Consider the following 20,397-nt stretch of genomic DNA (forward strand, 5'->3'; position numbering starts at 1 on the left):
GATACTACTATGGGAGGCTGTATTTGTCAGTAAAGCACAGGACTCAGCAGCTAGTGAATGCTTCCTTCCCCTCTGCCACAGAATTACTGATTTGTCTGCACGTTTTTCCTTAAGGCTTTCTGTGGCAGCAGCTCTCTTAACGGGAGCAGCAGTGCAGACTGCTGCGTGGAGCTTGATTAATCCCTGACGTTTTCTGCTGGTTTTGCTAAATCTCACCCAGTCACGGCCAAATAAGTCACCTGTCCCTAACTGTGGGTGAGATTTAGCAAAAAAAAAAAAAAAAAAAAAAAATATAGTAACCTGCACAGCCTAGGACAGAGTATGGGATTCCCATCTTGTCCTTCATCAAAATCCCTCCACAGCAGTAAGGGCAGTTGTCTTTTGTACAGTAGTTGCTGATTATTGAGCAGTCATGAAGTTATGACCCTGTGCCATGGGTATTTCACACTTTTCTGTATGCCTTTTCCTAATTTTCGTAGCTATTAAAGATTGAGACATACTTACGTTTTTTAATGAAGGGGGAGCTTGTGATGTGGACCTGAGTCCAGATATGAAGCTGTGACATAAACCAGCACTTCTGTGTTTCCATCTGTCCCTTGAACCTTGGGTGTCCTTCCAGCTTGCTTTTACTGGTTTGGTGATTGTATAGGAAATGTTAATTAAGAAAGTCTTAGGGCAGAGTTAGTATGTAATTTTGAGCAGTGTAGACTATTTCTGTCTCCTAGTGCTGCCCATTAGCAAATGTAAATAATGCCAACCTTACGTGGGTGCGCTGAAGTGTAATGAGTATATGAAAAATACTTTGAGATCTTAAGGCGCGGAGGGTTGCCTAACGCTAGTGTAAATAGCGTTAACTAATGTGGATGCTGATTCTGCTGGGGATGCTGAGATTTGCAGGGGAAATCACAAATGTTTTTAAATAGTGAACAAAATGGTAGTGGGGCATCTCCCGTGCCAGTGGTTGATAATGCTGCGTGTGTAGAGCGGACACAGAGCCTACCCATCCTGTACGTCCGTTCCAGCTCCAGCTGAACCCTCCTAACTTCCTTTTTTGCTATGCTTTCCGTCTGAATCTCTATGAGAAATCACCCCTTGGACCATTTCTCCATCAGAAAGTTTTCTGGCTTCTCTATAACACTAACTGTGTTTTTCAGCTTTGCCTATTTTCAGCTTCGCAATTCCCTCGTACTAGGAACGTGTCACCTCTGTGCCACTCTCTAAAAAGACTAGAGGACTTAGACATCGCTTGGGAGAGATCTATAAAAATAGTATCATTTCTCTCCACTTATCCTTGTATCATGAACCTCTCTTGAATTCTGTGGTGTTCTTGCTCGATTATTCGTAACCAGTGTGTTTTTCCTGTACGTTGTGAACTGCTCCTTGCTGTGATCTGGCCGGCATCGTCGCCCTGGAGAGCTGTGCCCATCACACTCCTGTGTCCCCTCCGCCCCAGTGGGCACAGGGAGCAAGATGAAGGCAGCTGGAGCCTATTGTTGCCATCCTTCCTTTAAATGCTTTGGTACCATCCTTTCTCCTAATCCTGGGTCTAAAAAAAAAAAGTAATTTGTAAAGCTTCGGAGATGGACGGCTATTTAGGAAAATGGAATTGGAGCGACCTATTAGCTCCTGGCTAATTGGAAGTAAACCAGCTCAGCTTTATTTCCTACTGCCAGGCTGCAAGAGACACTAATAAATATTCTGTTACCTGTTCTCTTGGGGCAAAAACCTTTCAGCTGTTAAACAGGGAAGTACAATGCTGCTAAACAGCGATTTCAGGTCATGTGTCTTAGTGTGTCACACATGTTGTCTGTATTTCAGAAACTCTGCAGTGATGCTCAGGTGAGAGTTTTTGGGAAATGTTGCCAACTGAAGCCCGGAGGAGACAGCTCTTCTTCCTTGGATAGTTCAATCAATTCATCCTCCTCGTTCTCTGATCCAAAAGAACAATGTCCAAAATACCAGGTGAGTCACTCTTCTTTTTTTTTTTTTTTTTTTTTTTTTTTAAAATAACTCATGTCAAATACTAACAGCAGGTGAGGTACTGTTTTACAATGCTTGAAATTAGAGGCTAGCGCTGGAGAGCAGTTTTCAGTCAAAACCAGACTTTGGTTCTGACTCAGTAATGTTTAATTCTGTAGCTTTGGGTGTGAACAAGTCTAAAACCAACCAGCTGGTTCTCTCAGGATCTGTCTTGAATGGCAGTGATTTCTCCAGAGCATTTGTTCTGTCTTATGACCTGGGTGATAACACTCGTTCGGTACGATCAGACTTGGCACAAATATCTTATCTTGGTATAGATGAGGTAGTTTATTTTACTTTATTGCTAAATGCCAGGGAAATAACAGAGAAGTGCGCTATCTGTAGGGATAGTCTGTGTAACAGCTTTATAACAAGGGATTCAGTGCACTTGAGTTACATTTTACATAAGAGATTTTGGCCATGAGAGTAGCTAGAGTCATCTGACACGGATATATTTCTGTCATCTCTCCTTCCATGGATCACAAGTGTTTTATATTAAGCCACCCTAAAATAGAACTAAGCCCTTCCACTCTTTGTAATGAAGTAATTGTGTGTTTGAGGGAAGCTGCTATCTGCACAACTTATTCTGAAGTACAGTACTACTGATGTCTTAATCTACCATAGATATAAATGAAGAACCTTTCAGTGCTGACTTCCCTACTGTCATGTTAGCTCTTGCTATATTTGGTGAGCTGCGTATTCTTGTTTTCTCTTTCTCATCACACTCTTTTCCACAGCTTTAGTAAGGTGGCCGAAGATCTGTTTTTCCATTCCTCCCTTCCTGGAAGGGCATTTAGCTGCGGTTATGAAAGGAAGAGACATTTCTGTTAGCAGCTTCCTTCCAGCACAAAATAACCTCCTTCGTGCATTGTGTGACCAAGAAAAATGATGCCCCCCACTATCCAGAAATTGTCCCTCCTACTGGGCAGACTCTGTGCAAACAATGGTCAACATTATTAAAGGAAATTAATTTTAGTGGTTGGTATGACAGTGTATTTTAAAGCTGTGGAAAGTTTTTCCTTTTAAGTCCCCATTTCCTCATGCGTATCACTTAGTCAAAATCTTACTGAGTTGAACTGAAATGATCTGCAGCGATGTGACTGGCTCAGAAAGTATGTGAGAAACTTTCGGCTTAAGTTGGTCTTCCACAGTATGTTTGTTGTAAGCGATCTACTGTGTTCCCCGTACTCCTTCCAGGCTTCACCAGCAAGTGAGCTGAGAGCCGTAAATACAAGAGTTCTTTATTGCACAATAAAATTTTGTATCATGCGTGCAGAAGGGCCAGAGTAAGTTTGTCCAGACACCAGTCAGCCTGGCATTTCCTATCTTCTAACTGCTGTGTCTGGTGACCTCAGAAGTTACTTAATCTATTTGCAGTATTTATAAGTTCTTTTATTGCTTGTTTTTATTTTTTTAGCTATAAAATGGAAATCCAAATAATACAGTGCTATAGTACTTTTAAAATAGTTCTTTGTTTCCTTGTTTAAATACACTTTGACTATATACAAGCAACTTTAATTGGAAGCTGAAGTACAGGGTTTTGTTCCAGGCTTCCATATTTTTAATTATGTGCTGTCCAGATCCCTCACAAATGTGATTAGAAACCATTAAGATGAGGCTGAATATGGTTCTAAGCTTGCCCACAATTATTTGCACGTTATGACACTAGTGTTACCTCTGTACCTGCTTTTCAGTGTAGTCAGGACTGGAAGTCTTTTGTTGATCCTGACATAGAATCATAGAATGGTTTGGGTTGGAAGGGACCTTAAAGATCATCCAGTTTCAACCCCCTGCTGCAGGCAGGGACACCCTCAACTAGACCACGTTGCCCAAAGCCTCATCCAGCCTGGTCTTAAACACTTCCAGGGATGGGGCCTCCACAACCTGTCTGGGCAACCTGTGACATCTATTTCTGTAATGCATTTCTAATTTACGTATGTACTTAGTTATTGGTTGGACAATATGTACAGTAAGTTGAATATTGAATGCTGTACATACTATATTTGGAAATGTAATTTCCGAATCATGCAAATTTTACTACCTCTGATATGCTAATGTGCAATAACAAACACTTGTGGGTATTTTATGATCGGTTTTTATGTGAGCTCGTAAATATGACCTAGGGAATTGGTTTGTGTCCAAGCTGTCAGTGCTGGAGGTTGTGCCCTTTTTGCCAGATGCTCCTTGGCTATTTTTTGTTTGAGTTTTTAATATTTAACCCCTTTCCTCAGTTGATTGCACTCTACTTTGGTCTTGAGTGACCTTTATTTTGCAGCATTAAAGGCACAAAGAGTTGAGCTGTAGCAGTGTTTCCATAATAAATGCATTAAATATGAGCATCTTCTGTTATGCATGGTAAAATTAAGTGTAGATGAAATGCCAGACTGAAACAGGCCATGGGTGCCTCTTATCGCACTCTTTGCCTTCAGCATTGCTTGTCTCTTTCAGAGGAAAGGGGAAACCCCTACAATTAAATTTGAAAGCAGCTGATTTTCACTTGCTTTTTTTTTAATTCGGTTGCTTGACAAAGAAAATCAATACTTTAAGATAAAGTATTTTTCCTCAGCTTTAGAATTAGATTTTCACAACAGCAGAAAGTTGAAACCAAAACCAACCATCAAGGGCTTGACATCTATTCAGAATGAGTCCTTCAATTGGAGATCTGCAAGAGATGTAAAAGTAACAATCATAACATTTGGCTGTAGTAATTTGCAGTGTTCTTCAGGATTTCATGACGCTGGCAGACCTATCATTTCCTAGAGCCATTAACATCAATGTGTGTATTTCCTTGGACCTGCTGGGTCATACTGACTGATTTTAGAGTCTAGTTTTTCCAGTACGGCCTGCAGTGCACCCAGGCAGTATGATCCTGGGAGGTAAAGATGGAAATTTCTCTGAGACCCAGCTAATGATCAGATTTTGCTGGGTCATATGAACACTAACAAACCTTGCAATTGTATCCTCATTTTTCTAACTGTGGTTGCTACTTTTAGTCATCCTCTATCTTTCTTGCACTGATAGCAGATTTCAGAGGTTAATAGTATGTCTGTTAAAGTACCATCGTCTTAATTGAGAGTGCTTGAGAAGAGCTAAAAATTGAAAAGTGTTATAAGTGTGTTGCCTTTTGGCTGATGAGCGTTTCCTTGTTCCTGCCTTCCTTCTGCGGGCTAGTGTGAGCTGATTCATGGAGTGGTCATTTTCATATCACTCCTTACTGCTGGTAGGAATCCGTGGTGTGGACGCCCTGTCCTCGGTTGTGCTCTGAGCTTACTGTCTGACGTTGGGCAAAATGTTTAGATATATTCCAAGTCTGTGTAGGAGTCCAGGTGAGGATCCTGGTTGTTCAGAGCTTGGATAAGGGATATGGAGATATGGCACTTAGCATTTTCCAAACACAAGGTTATTTCTGTGACTGTTTTTTAGGGACCTTTTGGAAGGATTACTCCAAGGAAGTGTTATTAGTTATCATGCATCTCAAAGGAAATGTATTGCTCTCTTGCACAGAACCAAGTACCTCACCTATGAACTGCCTGAGCTCTGAGTGAGCAATCACAGTATTTTAAATTATTCAGGGCAAGGCTCAAATGCAGAGCCAGCACTAATATTCTGTTAGCCTAGAGATGAAACAGCCCTGGACAAAGGGACAGTAATCTCAGTCACTGAAAGTATACAAATAAGATGACTGTCAGCTGAGCAGTCGTCTCCAGTTGATTGCCCTGAGTAACTTTTTAATTTTAGGTTTTTGTTTGCAGTATTTGATCTAGCCTGTGATGCGCCATAGGGATGTTCCTCCTTTGTATTTAGCCAGTATGCCTTACAGCAAGCTCTCACCACCGAGAAGCAGAAATTGCACAACTTAAGCCTGGCATCATGATGTTACAGCTCTTTGCTGGTACCATCACAGGACCACCAGGGAAAGATGCATCACATATAAAATGCCATCCATGGATAAGCTATGAATCAATCTTTGTCATGAAAGCACTGGTCTAACTCGGCTCCAGGGCGCAGTCTGTACAAGATTTCCAGTGAACTTGTGGTGCTTCTTGTCAAGCAGACACAAGGTTTAGGCTTAATGGTTCTTACTCAGTTAAGTGTGTTCTCGCACTCTTAAAACTTTTTAGTCCCCTGACTCAGCATTGTTTGAATCTGCTTCCCCTCGCCCCCTGTAGACGGGTTAGGTTTGTTGGATGATTTCAGTGGTTTAGTTCACAGCCGATGTGAAGATCACTTTCTATGCTAGCATTATCTTTATTGAACTGTTCAACATAGCAAGTTCAACAGTATTATAGCAAGATATTTTGCATGTTTATCTTTTAAATAAAGAATATTTTCCTTAGTTGTATGTTGCCTTAATTGAAGTGTGCTTCTAAAATGCTTAAAAACAAACATTGGTGGGATCTTTTTGCAGGGTTCTCGGTGCTCCTCAGATGCTAACATGCTTGGAGAGATGATGTTTGGCTCTGTGGCCATGAGCTACAAGGGCTCCACATTGAAAATTCACCAGATCCGGTAAGATTAATTTTTTACTGCAGGTCTTTTCCGAAGACTTACTCCCTAGTGCTAATATGTAATGAATTGAATGCCACAGGTGCAGAGTAAAAGGAATTTCTGGGTTTGCTTTAAAGTTATTCTGATGTCACTTTTGACACAAAAGGCTGTTATGTCATGTTTCGGCCTACAAAATCTGGAAGATTGTGAAAGGGAAAGGAAAGCCTGTCTTGGTACTGTGTGATTGACATCTTCCTTTTTGTCTTCTAGCTCACCTCCTCAGCTCATGCTCAGCAAGGTTTTCACAGCTCGCACTGGCAGCAGCATCTACGGAAGTCTGAATACGTGAGTCCATTACAAATTGTATCTATTGCACGTAAGCAGATGAATGTAAGAACACAGAAGATTTTTTTTTTTTTTTTTTTTTTTTTTTTTTGGACCCTCCAGATTCTTTCTCTAGAAAGATAACTTCTTGTTCCCCGATCTGTTACATCCTGTCACTAGTGTCCTCGCCTTTCCCTTGCGGTTGTCTCACCTCAGTTCGCTTTAAGCGAATGAATGAACCATTCCTTTAATGCTGATATGGTGAAGCTTGATGTTGTAAGGTACAAAAGTGCTTGCGACCACCAAAGGAGAAGGGATGAGGACAGAACGCTAGAGTTGGGGAATTCAGTCTGAGATGAAGAAAAAGGTGTTACAAAACCACGTGACTTCAGAGGGTTCAATGTTGACTTTTCTGTGTATTAATTGACCTACCTGAGAACGTGGCTTAGACTGGGAAAGCTTTTCTAGTGGAAGCCTGCATTCTTATCTTGTCTGTCCATTCGGGCTATAGTGAAGTAACACTATATTCTACTGAAATGCAAATCACTGCTTTTGTTGTATGTTTTCTATTTGTTGCAGGTTGCAGGACAGCCTTGAGTTCATTAATCAAGATAGCAATACATTGAAGCCTGACCACAGTACAATTATGAATGGACTTCTTGGGAATATAGGTAATTACAAACACATTTCCTGGTATATTTAACTGAGTAATTCTAGAATATGAAAGTCTTCTAAATAGAATCAAATTTAAAAAAAAAAAAAAAGAGGAAAGATAAAGATGTAATAGAAAATTAATGTCGGTGGGGTTTGGAGGAGAATAATTGGACAGTTCAAGGAATTAGTGTTCAATATATACAAGCCATATATGTGTATATACATAATAGAAATCTTTAGATATAGTTAAGGTCAAATACAGAAAATGTTGGAATGTCTGTAGAACTTTTGAAGCAGCATATCTCAGATCACACAGGACTGACTCTGCCTGGCTCAGTTCCCCAGTCTTATTTCCATTAATAATTTTCATTCTGTTCTGTACTCTGTCCACCTGAGTGCATGTGGCTGCGTGTTTTGTACTAGTCTAAGTTAACCTTGCACAGTGGCGCTGGAGTTTTTGATCAGATTAGCAGAATACCTTTTCATTCTGTCCTCTTTGTCTGTCTGACTGTGGGAGCTAAGCAGGCTTAAAAAGCCATCTGGCATCTTTGGTTCTCAGCCTTTGTGGAAGTGCTGTGGGTGAAGGCTCCGTGAACATTAGATTACAGAAAGAAGGGAAAGTCTTGGCTTTTTCCCTGTGGGAACGGTAGAGTTGACAGTAAAGATACTGTACTTCAGGGCTTGGTTGTCCAGTTTAGCAGCCTGATGAGCTCTTCAGCACATCCTCCCTCTCCTTTGGTTTACATTGTTGACTTTCCAAGCAAATGTCTGTTGTAGTAGGTGGAATAAGGGGTGGCTTTTTACGTTTGCTTTCCAGAATATTGCTGTATGTAAAATATACTTTTCTAGGGTTGGAAGCGAATCTGATGACTTTGTTACTCTAACTGGGTTTCTGGCTTTGACGTGGTCCTAATTCTTGTTGGGTGTGTTTACTTCTCTCCTTCACATTGACTTTGATAAGACTACACCTGAGCATGGGCTTAAATGCTTTTCAGACTCAAAAGCTGTATACCTCATTAAAGTCATTCCCAACAGTCCATTTATAAGGGAAGCCAATTAAAACTGTAAGAACCTATTATCTGTTAAATGTTTCCTGAATTTACTAAGTCAGGAAAGTTAAAAAGATGCACTTTTTTTTTTTTTAAATATTCAGTATTCCTTTCAGACTTCAGTTGTGATTTTTCACAGTGCATGAGTGAATGAGGTGCCCGATCTGAGAGAGGGGAACTCACTTCATCTACTTTAGGGTTTTGTTGTGGTTTGTGCTTGGCAAAAGTTTGCTGTATCACCACTGCGATCTAAACTGCGAGTTTGAATTCAGATAATGCAACTGTTAGGCGTGGACTCAATGTGGTTTAGGTGTAGCCAGTGCCACACGTTCATCCGTGTCCGGCTCTGTGGTGAGGGTGACTTCCCCACCAAGCAGAAAGGATAACTGCACCGAGAGCTGGCGTGGGGTGTGGGCACCTCGGTGCGAGGGCTTGCAACGAGAAGTGATGAGATTGCCTTCTAGAAGAGGATGCTGAAACTTTCTTTGTTATTGAGCTGCACAAGTTTTCAGTCGGTTCGACAGTGTGTGTTTACAGTTCCCATTTCAGTGCAGACGGAACCATGGGTAGAGTAGGTAAAGAAGTTAATCTGTAACTGCAGCATTTCGAACAACTGCGTTCGCTAGCAAAGACTGCTTCTGACTCACTGGCTCTCGCCAGCCTGTGATAGGAGAAGGGTCTATGTGTTTTGGTTGGGAACTATTTACAAGCTGCTTTTTTTAGATATGCTGGTTAAAAAAACAGCAGCACTGGTCATGTCCTTTTCTTTAATGAGTAAAGACCTAAGAGAATGGAAGGGAGCTTTGCTGAGGTGCAGCCTTCATGTTTTGTATATTCAGTAAACTTTTGAGTGAGCCGTAGCTTCAAATTTAGGAGAGGGACTGGCAATTAACTCATTAAAAATACCCATGCATTTTTCCTGGCTCTGTGTACAGTAAATACATTCTTTCCCTGGTATATCTACAATCCAGTATTACTTTTAAAATGGACTACTAAGAGTGCTAACACTTATTTTCTATATGATCATTTCACTAAACTGATGTACTGACTGTTCTCAGAACAATTACTTCAGCCTATAAATTTCTGTTAGTTCTACTAAGACGAATTTCTGCCTGCCTTGTCCCCCTTCCTCCCTGTTGCCTTCAGCAAGTGTTCCTCGGCCACCCCACCAGTATGGATGTTAAAACAAACATTGTACTCCACGATCACAAACAGGAGATTCATCAAGTTAGGCTTTGAGCCTGCATAAATTAATCATTTTTCAATGGAAAAAAAAAAAAGGCCAAAAAAAAAAAAGAGCCCTTGGAGAGAAACCCCATCCTTGTATGGGAGACAGCGTAAAGCGGGGTCTATTGTTTTAACTCTATAAATACTATATAGTTCAACTGTAAAGCGTATCCTTGAATCCACATTCTTGTTAAGCGTAAGAGCTGTTCTCCTGCATACGTTACTCTGCATTTATGTTGGCTTATATCTTCTCCCTGCCCTGGCCCCCTCCCTACAGACTGTTCTGCTTTACTAACCTCATTCTTTCATGTGTATTTTACGTTTTGCCATGTAGGTCTTTCACAGCTTTGCAGCCCTAGGCGGGCATTCTCAGAGCAAGGTCCGCTCCGCCTGATCCGGAGCGCCTCTTTCTTTGCAGGTTTGCAGTGTGCTGTGTGCTGTGCTGTGTGGCTAGTCTAGCTGGTGTGACAAAACGGTGTGGATCTGTAGTTTAGCCCTGGAAATAAGATTTTAATTTTTTTTAATACAAAACGGACAATAATGTCTGCTCTCTTACCTCTTTGGATACGTGCTTTAAATCCCCAGAGGACAGCAGGCATTTTAATAGTCCTCTTTGGAGTTGGTTGGTTGTGTTGTTTTGTTTTAGAAACTTACATATTTAATGGTGGATTTAATATTTCTGGAAATAATATTTCACAATAGTGTCAAACTATTTTGATCTGGACTTGTTTTGACCAAACTGTGAAAACTAAAGCTAAACTAGGCTCACTTAAAATGGACATTTCTTGCTTTTAGTGGCTGGGTCTTATTTCCATGGCTGAGTAGCTTTTATTTCACACACATATTTGTAAAATATATCACATTTAAAGACTATTGAGCCTGAGACACTTTTGATCTTGTGTATATGCAAATTGTGAATCTGGACAGCTTACGGCTTAGTTGAACAACCAATGCACTGTTCACAATTGAAAATTATTTATTTTCTTCAACAACTTTATAAAATCTTTTTAAGATTATATCTATAATACCTGAAAAAGCTGGTATATGAATGAAAGGTGTGCTTATTGGTTTTTTGTGGATTTTTTGTCTATATACTGAGTACTACAATGTAACCAGCAGCCTTTTGGTACATTGAAATTTCATTGAAAAATGAAATCTGTATCAAGAAACAAGTGCTCTGGTTTTCATTTGTACTAAAATAGGTGTATGGTCTTCAGCAAAATACATACAAGCTTTTCAGATAAGCGTTTTGGCTTGTTCAGCTAAGCAGCCCTTCTTGGTGATGGCCTTGTGCAGTGCTGTTGATCTGAATTAATGAGCATGGTTTTGTTTCATTTAATTACATGGAGATCTGCAAACAAGAAAGGGACTGTATATTCCCCTGCTAATTGGTATTCCTTGTTTTACAGTTCACAGCAACCCTATGGATATGCCTGGGAGGGAGCAGAATGAGGACAGAGACAGCGGTATAGCAAGATCTGGTAATGTCAGTTCCATCTGTTAACCCTGTAGACTCCAAAAAGATTCAGTAATATTCATCACTGAGATGTCTAGACATCATCAAACAGTTTTTCCTGTGCTGAAATGTGATCATTCTGGTTTGTTATATATAAGCATTAACACATACCTATATGTATACGTACAAATGTTGTAGGTGTCAAGGGTACTGCGTTAGGAACCTGACAGAGGTAATCTGAACAGCAGTGCAATTTATTAAAGTATGCTGTGAATAAGCAAGCCAAATTAAATATTGAAATGAGTTTGCAGCATTTCTTATTACCTTTGTCATCTTTCCAAATTGAGGAGGAGGGTGATGTTAAAACATGAATTCGCCTCCACAACACCCCTCTCCTCCCCCCAAATTCAGGCTATTGGGCACTTAAGGTTAGGATTGGAAAAGCTGTTGAAGGATATGATGAACGTTATGCTGTCCACAAAGAATTTTTTTCCCTGATACTCATGGTTGATGCAGACTGTATGTTGGCTATTATGTAAAGCTGCAGGATAGTCCCACCCTTGTAGTGCTTGTATATCTCGTTAATATTATTACAAACTGGCTATTAGATAATAAACATAGTTAAGCAAAAAAGAAAGCACTTGAGAAGCAACACCAGTTTATCATGAGGGGTTTGGTTTAGTTGCTGGTATTATTCTCCAAATGCTCTTTCTTCTGGAGAGATTTTTATTTATTCCTCTTATTATTGCAGCATCTCTTAGCAGTCTGCTCATCACTCCGTTTCCATCTCCGGGCTCTTCGTTTAACAAAAGCTGTGCTAGCAGTTACCAGCGGCGTTGGCGTCGCAGTCAGACTACCAGCTTGGAGAACGGGGTCTTCCCTCGATGGTGAGCCGGGAATGAAAATGCTGGTTGCTGCCCATAAATGTTCCACCATTGTCAGCTTGATTCTGCTTTTGCATATGTACATCTGCTCTTGCTGTTCCTTTCCGTGGCGTATTTACAGAGGTGTAAGTCAGACTGCACTTCAATGCCTGATCTTTTTTAGTATCTGTTTTCTTCATGGCATTTGTTGTTTTGCACTAACTAGAAAGCCTTCAGCAAAATGTAAACCTGTAGGCTGTACTTCTGAGGATAAGGAGCCCTGAAATCCTACTCAAAACACAAATTCTTGGCAGAGATGGGAGAGAACTAGAATACCATATTCTAATCCCACAAACACTTTGAATCTGGTTCCAGCTTTTGCGATTGCAGGATCAATTAACGGTTGCTTGTAAAAAATTGCAAAGTGGCTGTAATCAAAGGTGATGATTTGACAACACATGCAAACAAAAGGTGTTTATTGAAGTTAAATGTTCAAGAATTGAATTACAAAGGAAACCAAGGTACAACTTTAAGCAGTGGATTACATTAACTTTCTATTTTTTTCCATGCTTCAAGGTCCATGGATGAAAGCTTTAACTTGTCAGATGACAGCTCTGGTCCTAGCCCAGGAATTGTTAGGAAGAAGAAGATAGCAATTGGAGTTATTTTTTCACTCTCAAGAGATGAAGATGAAAACAACAAATTTAATGAGTTCTTCTTCTCACACTTTCCTCTTTTTGAGAGTCACATGAACAAACTGAAGAGTGCAATAGAACAGGTAAACACAGTCTCTTTTGATTCTTGCACTTGTATTGCTGTCTGTTCCCCCCAGCCCTGTCAGATTTAATTCCTAAGTCTTGTTACTAGTTTACAAGAGTGGGATCAACTTGCTGTTGGGTATTGGAATTGCAGCAGAGAAGAGTTTTTATCCACGACATCTTTGATGATGTTTCTTATTGCTAACGAAAGTACAACCCAGGGTGAGGACAGTGTGCTGCATTACGCTACGAGGATTGCTGAAAGCTAGAAAAGTCCCTGGGCTGTGTGAGATCCCAGCAAGCCCTGGATCAGCCAAGGGGGAAAGGTGCTTTTAGGGCCACCTCTACCTCCCTGCTTCAGCTCTATCGGAGTCTAGTGGATGACAGGGTCAGAGCCTATTTCTGGGCTATTCCAGGCTGTAAATAAACGACGGGCTTTTTTCTTTTTTCTTTTTTTTTTTTTTTAACCCCCCTGATTCTGATGTCTAGGAAATTTTCAAAGATCTAATGTTCAAATGTGCGGTTAGATTTGTGTCAAATCTCTCTTCTAGGAAATACTTGGTGGTTACTTTGCCACTGCAATACAAACTTTGACCCCTTTTATGCCTCAAATGATGAAAAGCACAGAAGACGCAGAGGCTGAAAATGCATGTTCCTCACCTATCTTTCCTCAGATATGAAAGTTGGCACTTGTACCATCATTTTATCACTTAAAAAAAATTTATTTGCATGACTAGTTGCATGAAAGATAAAGTCAAACACATGACTCTGTTTTCCATTTTCTGTGCTTCTGTAGCTATGTGTTACTTATCTGTTTAATGATTGTTTTCAAGGCTATGAAAATGAGTCGTAGATCAGCTGATGCCAGTCAGCGGAGTTTGGCATATAACAGAATTGTTGATGCCCTTAATGAATTCAGGTGAGCAGCTTGTCTCCTATCTTTTGTGTCTGTTTCTTCAAAAGCACTCAAGTCTGTTTTAGAAGCATCTTCTCTGTAGTGCAGGATAAATAACTTTTAATCTAAAGTCTTCTGCAAAAGTAAGTACAATAAAGGTATTGGTGATAGCAAGCCATTACAGTCTGTTTGTGTTTTTAGATTTTGCCAAGTGTGTATATCCATCAGGGCTTGGCATGAACAGAACATAGATGATCAAGGTTTTCTGTGCTTTAGGTGGTAATGAAACTTCCAGCAACCTCTTAAATTGTCTTTTATGGCCCATTGAGAGGGGGAAAAGAATTGCAAAGCCATATAAGGGAAATCCTCCTCTAGTGTGTATTTTCCTGATGTGTGAGGAAAGCAAGACCTTTACGTTGTTCTTAATTCTGGTCTAAAGGCATTTCAGATAACCAGCTACTAAGAAGGAGGACTATCTTTTTCACACAGTGCAGTACTGTAATCTCTTGCTATCAGTACCTGCAGAGCGTCTCTTATTCAACGGTTAATATACAAAATACTGCAGATAAGCACAGCCCTGGCATTTAACTGTATTTTCTTTCCATAGTTTAAGTCATGAGGAGGGAATTAAGATGAAATCCGTCTGTTTCAAGTGATTCATCTCCTCTCAGATGGGAGTGGCAGGTTGCTTCCTTTTACAACCAGTGCAGAGCTACTTTTTAAAGACATTATAGAAGACAGTGCTCTGATGCTCACCTCCGGGCGGTTGTGAGGGAGGGCAGAGGACGTGTTCGGTAGGGACAGGAGGCAGGGAAGAGTGAGCACGTGGGCCTGCAGTGAGAGGTGGATGGGATAAGCAGTGCCAAGAGAAGGAGCAGAGGGAGCTCGTGACTGCTGGGAGCCGCCGATCCTGCCCAGGGGCCTGAGACGAGTTCAGCAACTCTGAGCAGCCACGGTGGTTCCTCCGCTCCCCCCAGCTCTGCTCAGCCTCTCCCCGTTCTCACCCAGAGCCGTTTCTCTGCATTCCCACCACCTGATAACACCACTGGCCCAGCTGTTTTCCCAAAACTTCCCCCAAAACATTCCCCTGCAAGATATGCTCAGCGGACTTTGCCCGTTCTCCTTTGTCCTTCCAAGTTAAACAGTTCCAGAGTGGTGGGGAGGGGCGCATATCCCAAGTAGAACATAGGAAAAATAACCCTGAAAACACAGGCCAAATCCCCCTTGCTAGCTTTTTCCTCCTTGGAGGGAAGCTCAGCGGTGCTGAGCTTGGATGGGATGAGGAAAGCTGCTCTCGTCAGGCTGAGCAGAAAAATAACGTCCCACCGGACACTGGAGGATTGGCATTCTCCCTCCTGAGCCGCTGTAAGACGCGATCATTCACATGACACAGCCATTGCATAACCAGCACTGGAAGTGTGTGTCTAACTACCAGTTTTATGCAGAGGTTTCCATGGTGATATAAATATTACTCTTTAATAGTGTAACGAGGTAAATTAAATCCAGTTTAATTTCATATAAGTGGATTTCCTGGGGCAGCAGACTTTGGCAATTCTGGATTTTTTTTTAAGCGAGTGCACTGAGGCGTGCGCCAGCCAGTGCCCCCAGCCCAGGCCGGTCCTGCAGGCGGGCAAGGTCCTCGTGCCTCCCCGGTGTCAGGGTGGCAGTGCATGCTGCCGTCGAGAAAAGCGTGTCTGTAACATGCAAGAGCCACTTGCTTTTCAAAGCAGTGCAGTATGTGTCTGGTAAGAAAGAAAAAAAAAAAAGGCATATTTAAATACTGAAGGCTGGATGCAAAGATGCTTTGGCACAGATTCAGCAAACCCATTTAGGCCACTATTATCTCTTTAGGCGTCTGCTTTCCCACTGAAGTCACGGGGAAGTCAGGAGCCTGAGTCCTTTGGTGAACCTGAGGCTTGTGTTGATTCCTGCCCTCTTAGCAAATTGTGCTGGAGGGAAGAAGGGTGCTGACTTTAGTGGGTTGGTGTTTCTAAATCCTGTGCTGGTTTAACTCATTGCAGTCTTTTTTTCTTTTTTAAGGATAATTTTTTTATTTTTTTTTTTTTAACCCCAGACTTTCAGAGGTTCTCAAGTGTAGCTGATGTGCAGTCCTCTGTTGATTAGAATAACCTCAAGTCACTGGGGCGTGGGGTCTGGCCACACGCTCCCATGCTGATCAGAGAAGGGAGGCGGGAGCGTGGCGGTTGTTACTGCAGCCGCCTGCCACCCAAAAGTCCCGCTCTGCAGGGACGGTGCTGTGGTCGTAGGTCAGCCTGCGAGCAGGGTTATTGTAAGGAGCTGGCTGCGGGGCCAGCCAGGTGTTCACAGGCATTTAACTACTGGTACTGGGGGCTGAGGGGCAGAAAAGATGACAGCAAAAACAGGCCCTTTCCTTTGCTCTTGTCATCTCATCCTGGGAAAACCAAAGCTGCCTTCTCTGAAAGGCCTAGGCTGCTTCTGCAAATTGATGCTATTGATAAATTTGCCATCAGTTTGGTGCCTAGCTCTAGGCCTACCCTTGTATCATTATTCACTTTACAGCAATTTTTAATTTTCTAAAGCACTGATGGATTTAGCTGTTAACACTTGACTTAGAGGCTTAAAACTCTCTTTGGATGTCAGCTGTGCAGACACATGACTTATGAAATAAGCTACTGTACTTGCATAAACATTTCAACTCCCCCGGTCCCCAAGGCCAGTGCAGCACATTGATAATACAGATTATGCATCTGACTAATACCTGTGTGGCAAATACGCAGACTGGCAAGGAAACCCTGAGTGCAAGGCCTAGGGAAACACCTCTCTCTGCTTTCTGGCAGCCAAATTTGATCCTGTTTTATGCCAGTAATTTTTCAGCAGCTTATGCTGCTCTGAACTGAGTGGTGCATTTTGCTCAGTGGTGCAGACTGGCCCCTGTGCATGGGCACGGGAGTTGCCTGGGCTCCCTGCACGGAGGAGCCCCGCTCCTGCACTCGTTGGAGTAATTACTGCCTTTGTTTTCTTTTTCCTTTTTAAGGAAGAATCATCTTTGCAAGGAAGGAATGAGAATGGGGGAGCAAATGCATGTGAATTAAGTTTTATAAACCACTGATGTTTTTTCTTTTTTGAAGCAATCCCTAAAGAGATTCTAAGCTTTGCTATTATAGTGCAACTCTTAAACAGCAGAGCAGCTCTCAGCACAGCGCTGAGGGTCAGAAGTGTTTCCCTTGGGGAGGAAGGGGCTGCAGAGGGATGCTCTTGTCCACGAGGAGCCGTCTGTCTTGTTCGGTTTGTGCAGCACCAGGAAAGGTGTCTCGGACTGGTACTAAAATGCAGGACAAAGGCTGGGGAGGTTTGTAGGTGTGTTTTGGTGAGGGTGAAGCAGGAAGCAGGGAGCAGCGCAGCACCTGACCTGCGGCCGCCGTCGTGTCTGCAAGGAGCCGGGCTGCTCTCCTCGGTGCCATCTGCGCCTGCAGAGCAGGCAAACCCCAGAGGGTTTACAGGAGGGGTTTTGCTCAGGTCTTCATTTTCGTTTGGCTGGGCTGTGCTTTGTTTGGTTTCAAGCCGCTGTTCGATGCAAAGGTGTTTCCTGAGGAGCTCCCCCAGCCCCCTGCATGTGCTGCACCCACTGCCGGTGCCGAGGTGCTCACAAGCTGCAGGCTGCCATTCAGCTTTCCAGAAGCATTTCCAAACAGAAACCATTTTAAATATACTGGAACCCCCAAAAGCACAGAGTATCTAATTAACTGAACTTTCCCTTGCATGCTGCTGTGTGTGGGGGTTGGCGAGGGGGGGGGGCTGCTTGCTGCAGACAGCCAAGAGGGGGTTAATTTGATTTTTAGTGGTTGTTATTTTTTAAATCTGGTTAACTTCCCCATAGTGTTTGGGGTGGGTTTTTTTGGTTGTTGGTTTTTATTTTTTGTTTTGGTCTTTAATAAATGGAAGGAGAATGTTTCCCCTCCGTGTTTGCAGAGCTGGAAAGCAGTTAATCCTTGCCCTTGGTTTCTGTGCCATTGCTGCCTGCGCTGGCACGGAGGGTTCCCTGCACTGCAGTCACATGCCTGCTGGCCGTGGGCCAGGGCAATCTGATCTCTCTCTGAGGAAACACTATCAGTTGCAGATGCAGCCAGGGTTACCAGAATAGTAAATAACGAATCACAAGACTCGGTCTATCTTTTCAACGAAAACAAATATTTTAATATGTTGGGTTTAGTGTAAAAGTAGTTTCTTTTTTCAAAACAGCAGAGCTGCAAGGGGCTTGGCTTGGGTTAGTTTGCATAGGAAGGAGAAATAAGCTGTATTTTTTGTTAATTTGTTCAATTTATTCTCAACTTCTGAGGTCAGCTCTGTCTGGGGGGTGTAGGTTTCAATACTTGTTTTGAGCTTTGAAACTCATAGAGCTTTGAAGCCTCTGGACTTGGGATTTCTCCCTTTCTTTGGGCCTCTTTAACATCCACTCCAGTTAATGGGCTGTGAACAGAAAGCTTTCCCTTAATAATCCCACCTCCAGTCCCAACTCGCTCCTGCCGAGGCATGAAATCCCGGTGCCCCAAGAGCGCTGCGCTGCCGGACACCCTCTGGTTCCCCTCGCAGTGCGGCCGCGCTGCTGTCCCCAGCTGCACGCCCCACTCATGTCTAACCTGGCGGGACTGTTGTGCCCAGGTCTGTAACCAGGCTGTGCTTCCTCCCAAGAGAGGACTAGCAGCAGAGGGTAACGGAGAGCAGCTTCGAGCCTGCTTTAAACTGACTCGGCACAACAGCAAAGCCTGCTGAGTGCCACGGGTCTGGTGAGTGCAAAAGTAACTTGACTTTCCTCATCTCCAGCTCGTTGACTGGTTTCTGGCTTTCCCATCGTGCCTGTGGCAGTGGAGTGTCTGAAAATCTAACCTTTGAGGAAGATGGGGTTGATTTTGACTATTGTGAACACTCAGGATGGATTTTGTATTTAATGAAAACTGGTAGGAAAAAATAAGGCAGAAAATGCCACTGCCTCCCTCACCCCCTTTCTTCTCGAGCAGTCCTGGTGACTTCGGCACGGTGCATGCCCTTTGGGGACCTGCTCTGGGGGTCTTCTCACCAAACAGCTGCTTTCTTCTCTGCCAGATGACCAGGGAATAAATAATTCCTTCCTCCCCTGAGTGCCCCCCATACTGTGCCGTTGTGTGCAGCTCTGCTGCTCTGACTTCCTTGGGAGTTTCACTTTAAACACTAAACCGTGGAAGATTTGGCAGCTGCTGCTTGAGTGTGTTTGCCTGACATGCACAGCCATTGCTTTACCTCTGGAAGTGTCCATAAATTTTTAGACCAACGTATCCAGAGAAGATCTTTATAAATCAGGGGTGGTACTAAGGATAATAGGATAATGTAAGTCTTTGTCTTGTAAAACAAAAATATCTCTTGTAGAAAAAGTAGTGCATTAAGTGGGGAGAAACCTGAACTGATTGGTCATTTCCTTTGTTTTGGTTTGGTTTTTTTCAGGCTACATTTTTACTGTGATGAAAATACAGGTTGCCATAGTGTTGTATTGTAGACATTGTACTTAAAACTATAATTTGGTTTAGATTTTAGAGGAGTTTAACAGTAATTGGAGAGGTTTTAATCTGGTGTTTTACTGCAGAGCCCAAGTTTTAATCGTACATTTGCTGGCCTCTGTAAAATGAAAAAGGATGTGGGTAGGTCCGTAATCCTTGAGACCGTGGGGTAACTTTGACTCTCATACACTGTATTTAAAGCTCAGAAGTAACCTGGTCCCCTGCTCTACAAATCCACACTTTGGTGGGTTTGGCCTGGAGATACACCAGGTTTTTTTAAGCAAGGAGGAAGTTAAGGTATTTTTTTGAAGTCAGATACACATAAGCTTGCCCTAATCATAAATCAAGTAGAACTATGGAGGATTTACCTGTTTTGAATGAAATTGAGAGAAAGCAGGGAGATAACAACAACAACAAATCATTCATTTATTCTCCATTCTGAACAGGGCAGACAGAGTTACTGTGCTTGGGATCAGTTCTGGTAGATGTGTGAAGAACCTGGGAGGCTTCACTCTCTGAGGCGGAAGGGCGAATTCATACTATTTAGTGAACAGCATGGTTTGGATAGTGGTTTATGAGAGAAATTTTGTTTCTGCTAGAAATCACAGCTGAAACAAAATGTTGCAGTAAATTCTTTGAGTAGGGATCTCTGCCTTTTGTTACTTGGTTTAGTCTTCTGGATTTTTTGGTTTTGTTTTCTAGAACGACTATTTGCAATCTCTACACGATGCCACGGATCGGGGAGCCTGTCTGGCTTACTATGATGTCGGGGACACCAGAAAAGAACCAGCTTTGCCATCGCTTCATGAAGGAATTCATTTTCTTGATGGAAAATGCTTCTAAAAACCAGTATGGTGGATTTTAGTTTTTAAATTACATATGTGTAATTTTTGAATCAGTGTTTAAAGTCCTGGTAATCAAAGAATCAAAAGGCCGTCCCTAAATACCTTCTTTTTAAAACAAGAAAGAAATAAGAAAGTATCTCATTAAATGCCTGCTTCCCCACAATCCTCTAAATCTTGGTAGAGGCTAAACATTTGAAACATGTCCATAGGAGGCGCGTGATGGGTGTGTATGTCTGGAAGGGGGTGAACATACCTTATGAAATGCATTAATCTACCTTTCAAAATCAGTTATCATATGATGAGCAAGGT

The 20,397-nt window shown here is 42.3% G+C and overlaps 1 protein-coding gene across 4 annotated transcripts in view; it reads left to right on the forward strand.

Moving 5' to 3' along the window:
* Positions 1 to 20,397, forward strand: part of FNIP1 (folliculin interacting protein 1) — a 70,212-nt gene that overhangs the window by 37,794 nt on the left and 12,021 nt on the right. For 3 of the 4 annotated variants that reach the window (XM_054841979.1, XM_054841980.1, XM_054841983.1), the window contains exons 3-12: positions 1,819 to 1,962; positions 6,428 to 6,528; positions 6,778 to 6,852; positions 7,411 to 7,502; positions 10,096 to 10,179; positions 11,171 to 11,242; positions 11,969 to 12,104; positions 12,657 to 12,858; positions 13,672 to 13,757; positions 19,946 to 20,092. In XM_054841979.1, the coding sequence (XP_054697954.1) occupies positions 1,819 to 1,962; positions 6,428 to 6,528; positions 6,778 to 6,852; positions 7,411 to 7,502; positions 10,096 to 10,179; positions 11,171 to 11,242; positions 11,969 to 12,104; positions 12,657 to 12,858; positions 13,672 to 13,757; positions 19,946 to 20,092 (1,139 nt within the window). The remainder of the gene's footprint in view (positions 1 to 1,818; positions 1,963 to 6,427; positions 6,529 to 6,777; positions 6,853 to 7,410; positions 7,503 to 10,095; positions 10,180 to 11,170; positions 11,243 to 11,968; positions 12,105 to 12,656; positions 12,859 to 13,671; positions 13,758 to 19,945; positions 20,093 to 20,397) is intronic. The other variant, XM_054841981.1, reaches the window with a different exon arrangement.

This window comes from Grus americana, chromosome 14 (assembly GCF_028858705.1).
Source record: "Grus americana isolate bGruAme1 chromosome 14, bGruAme1.mat, whole genome shotgun sequence".
In the NCBI taxonomy this organism is placed as follows: domain Eukaryota; kingdom Metazoa; phylum Chordata; class Aves; order Gruiformes; family Gruidae; genus Grus; species Grus americana.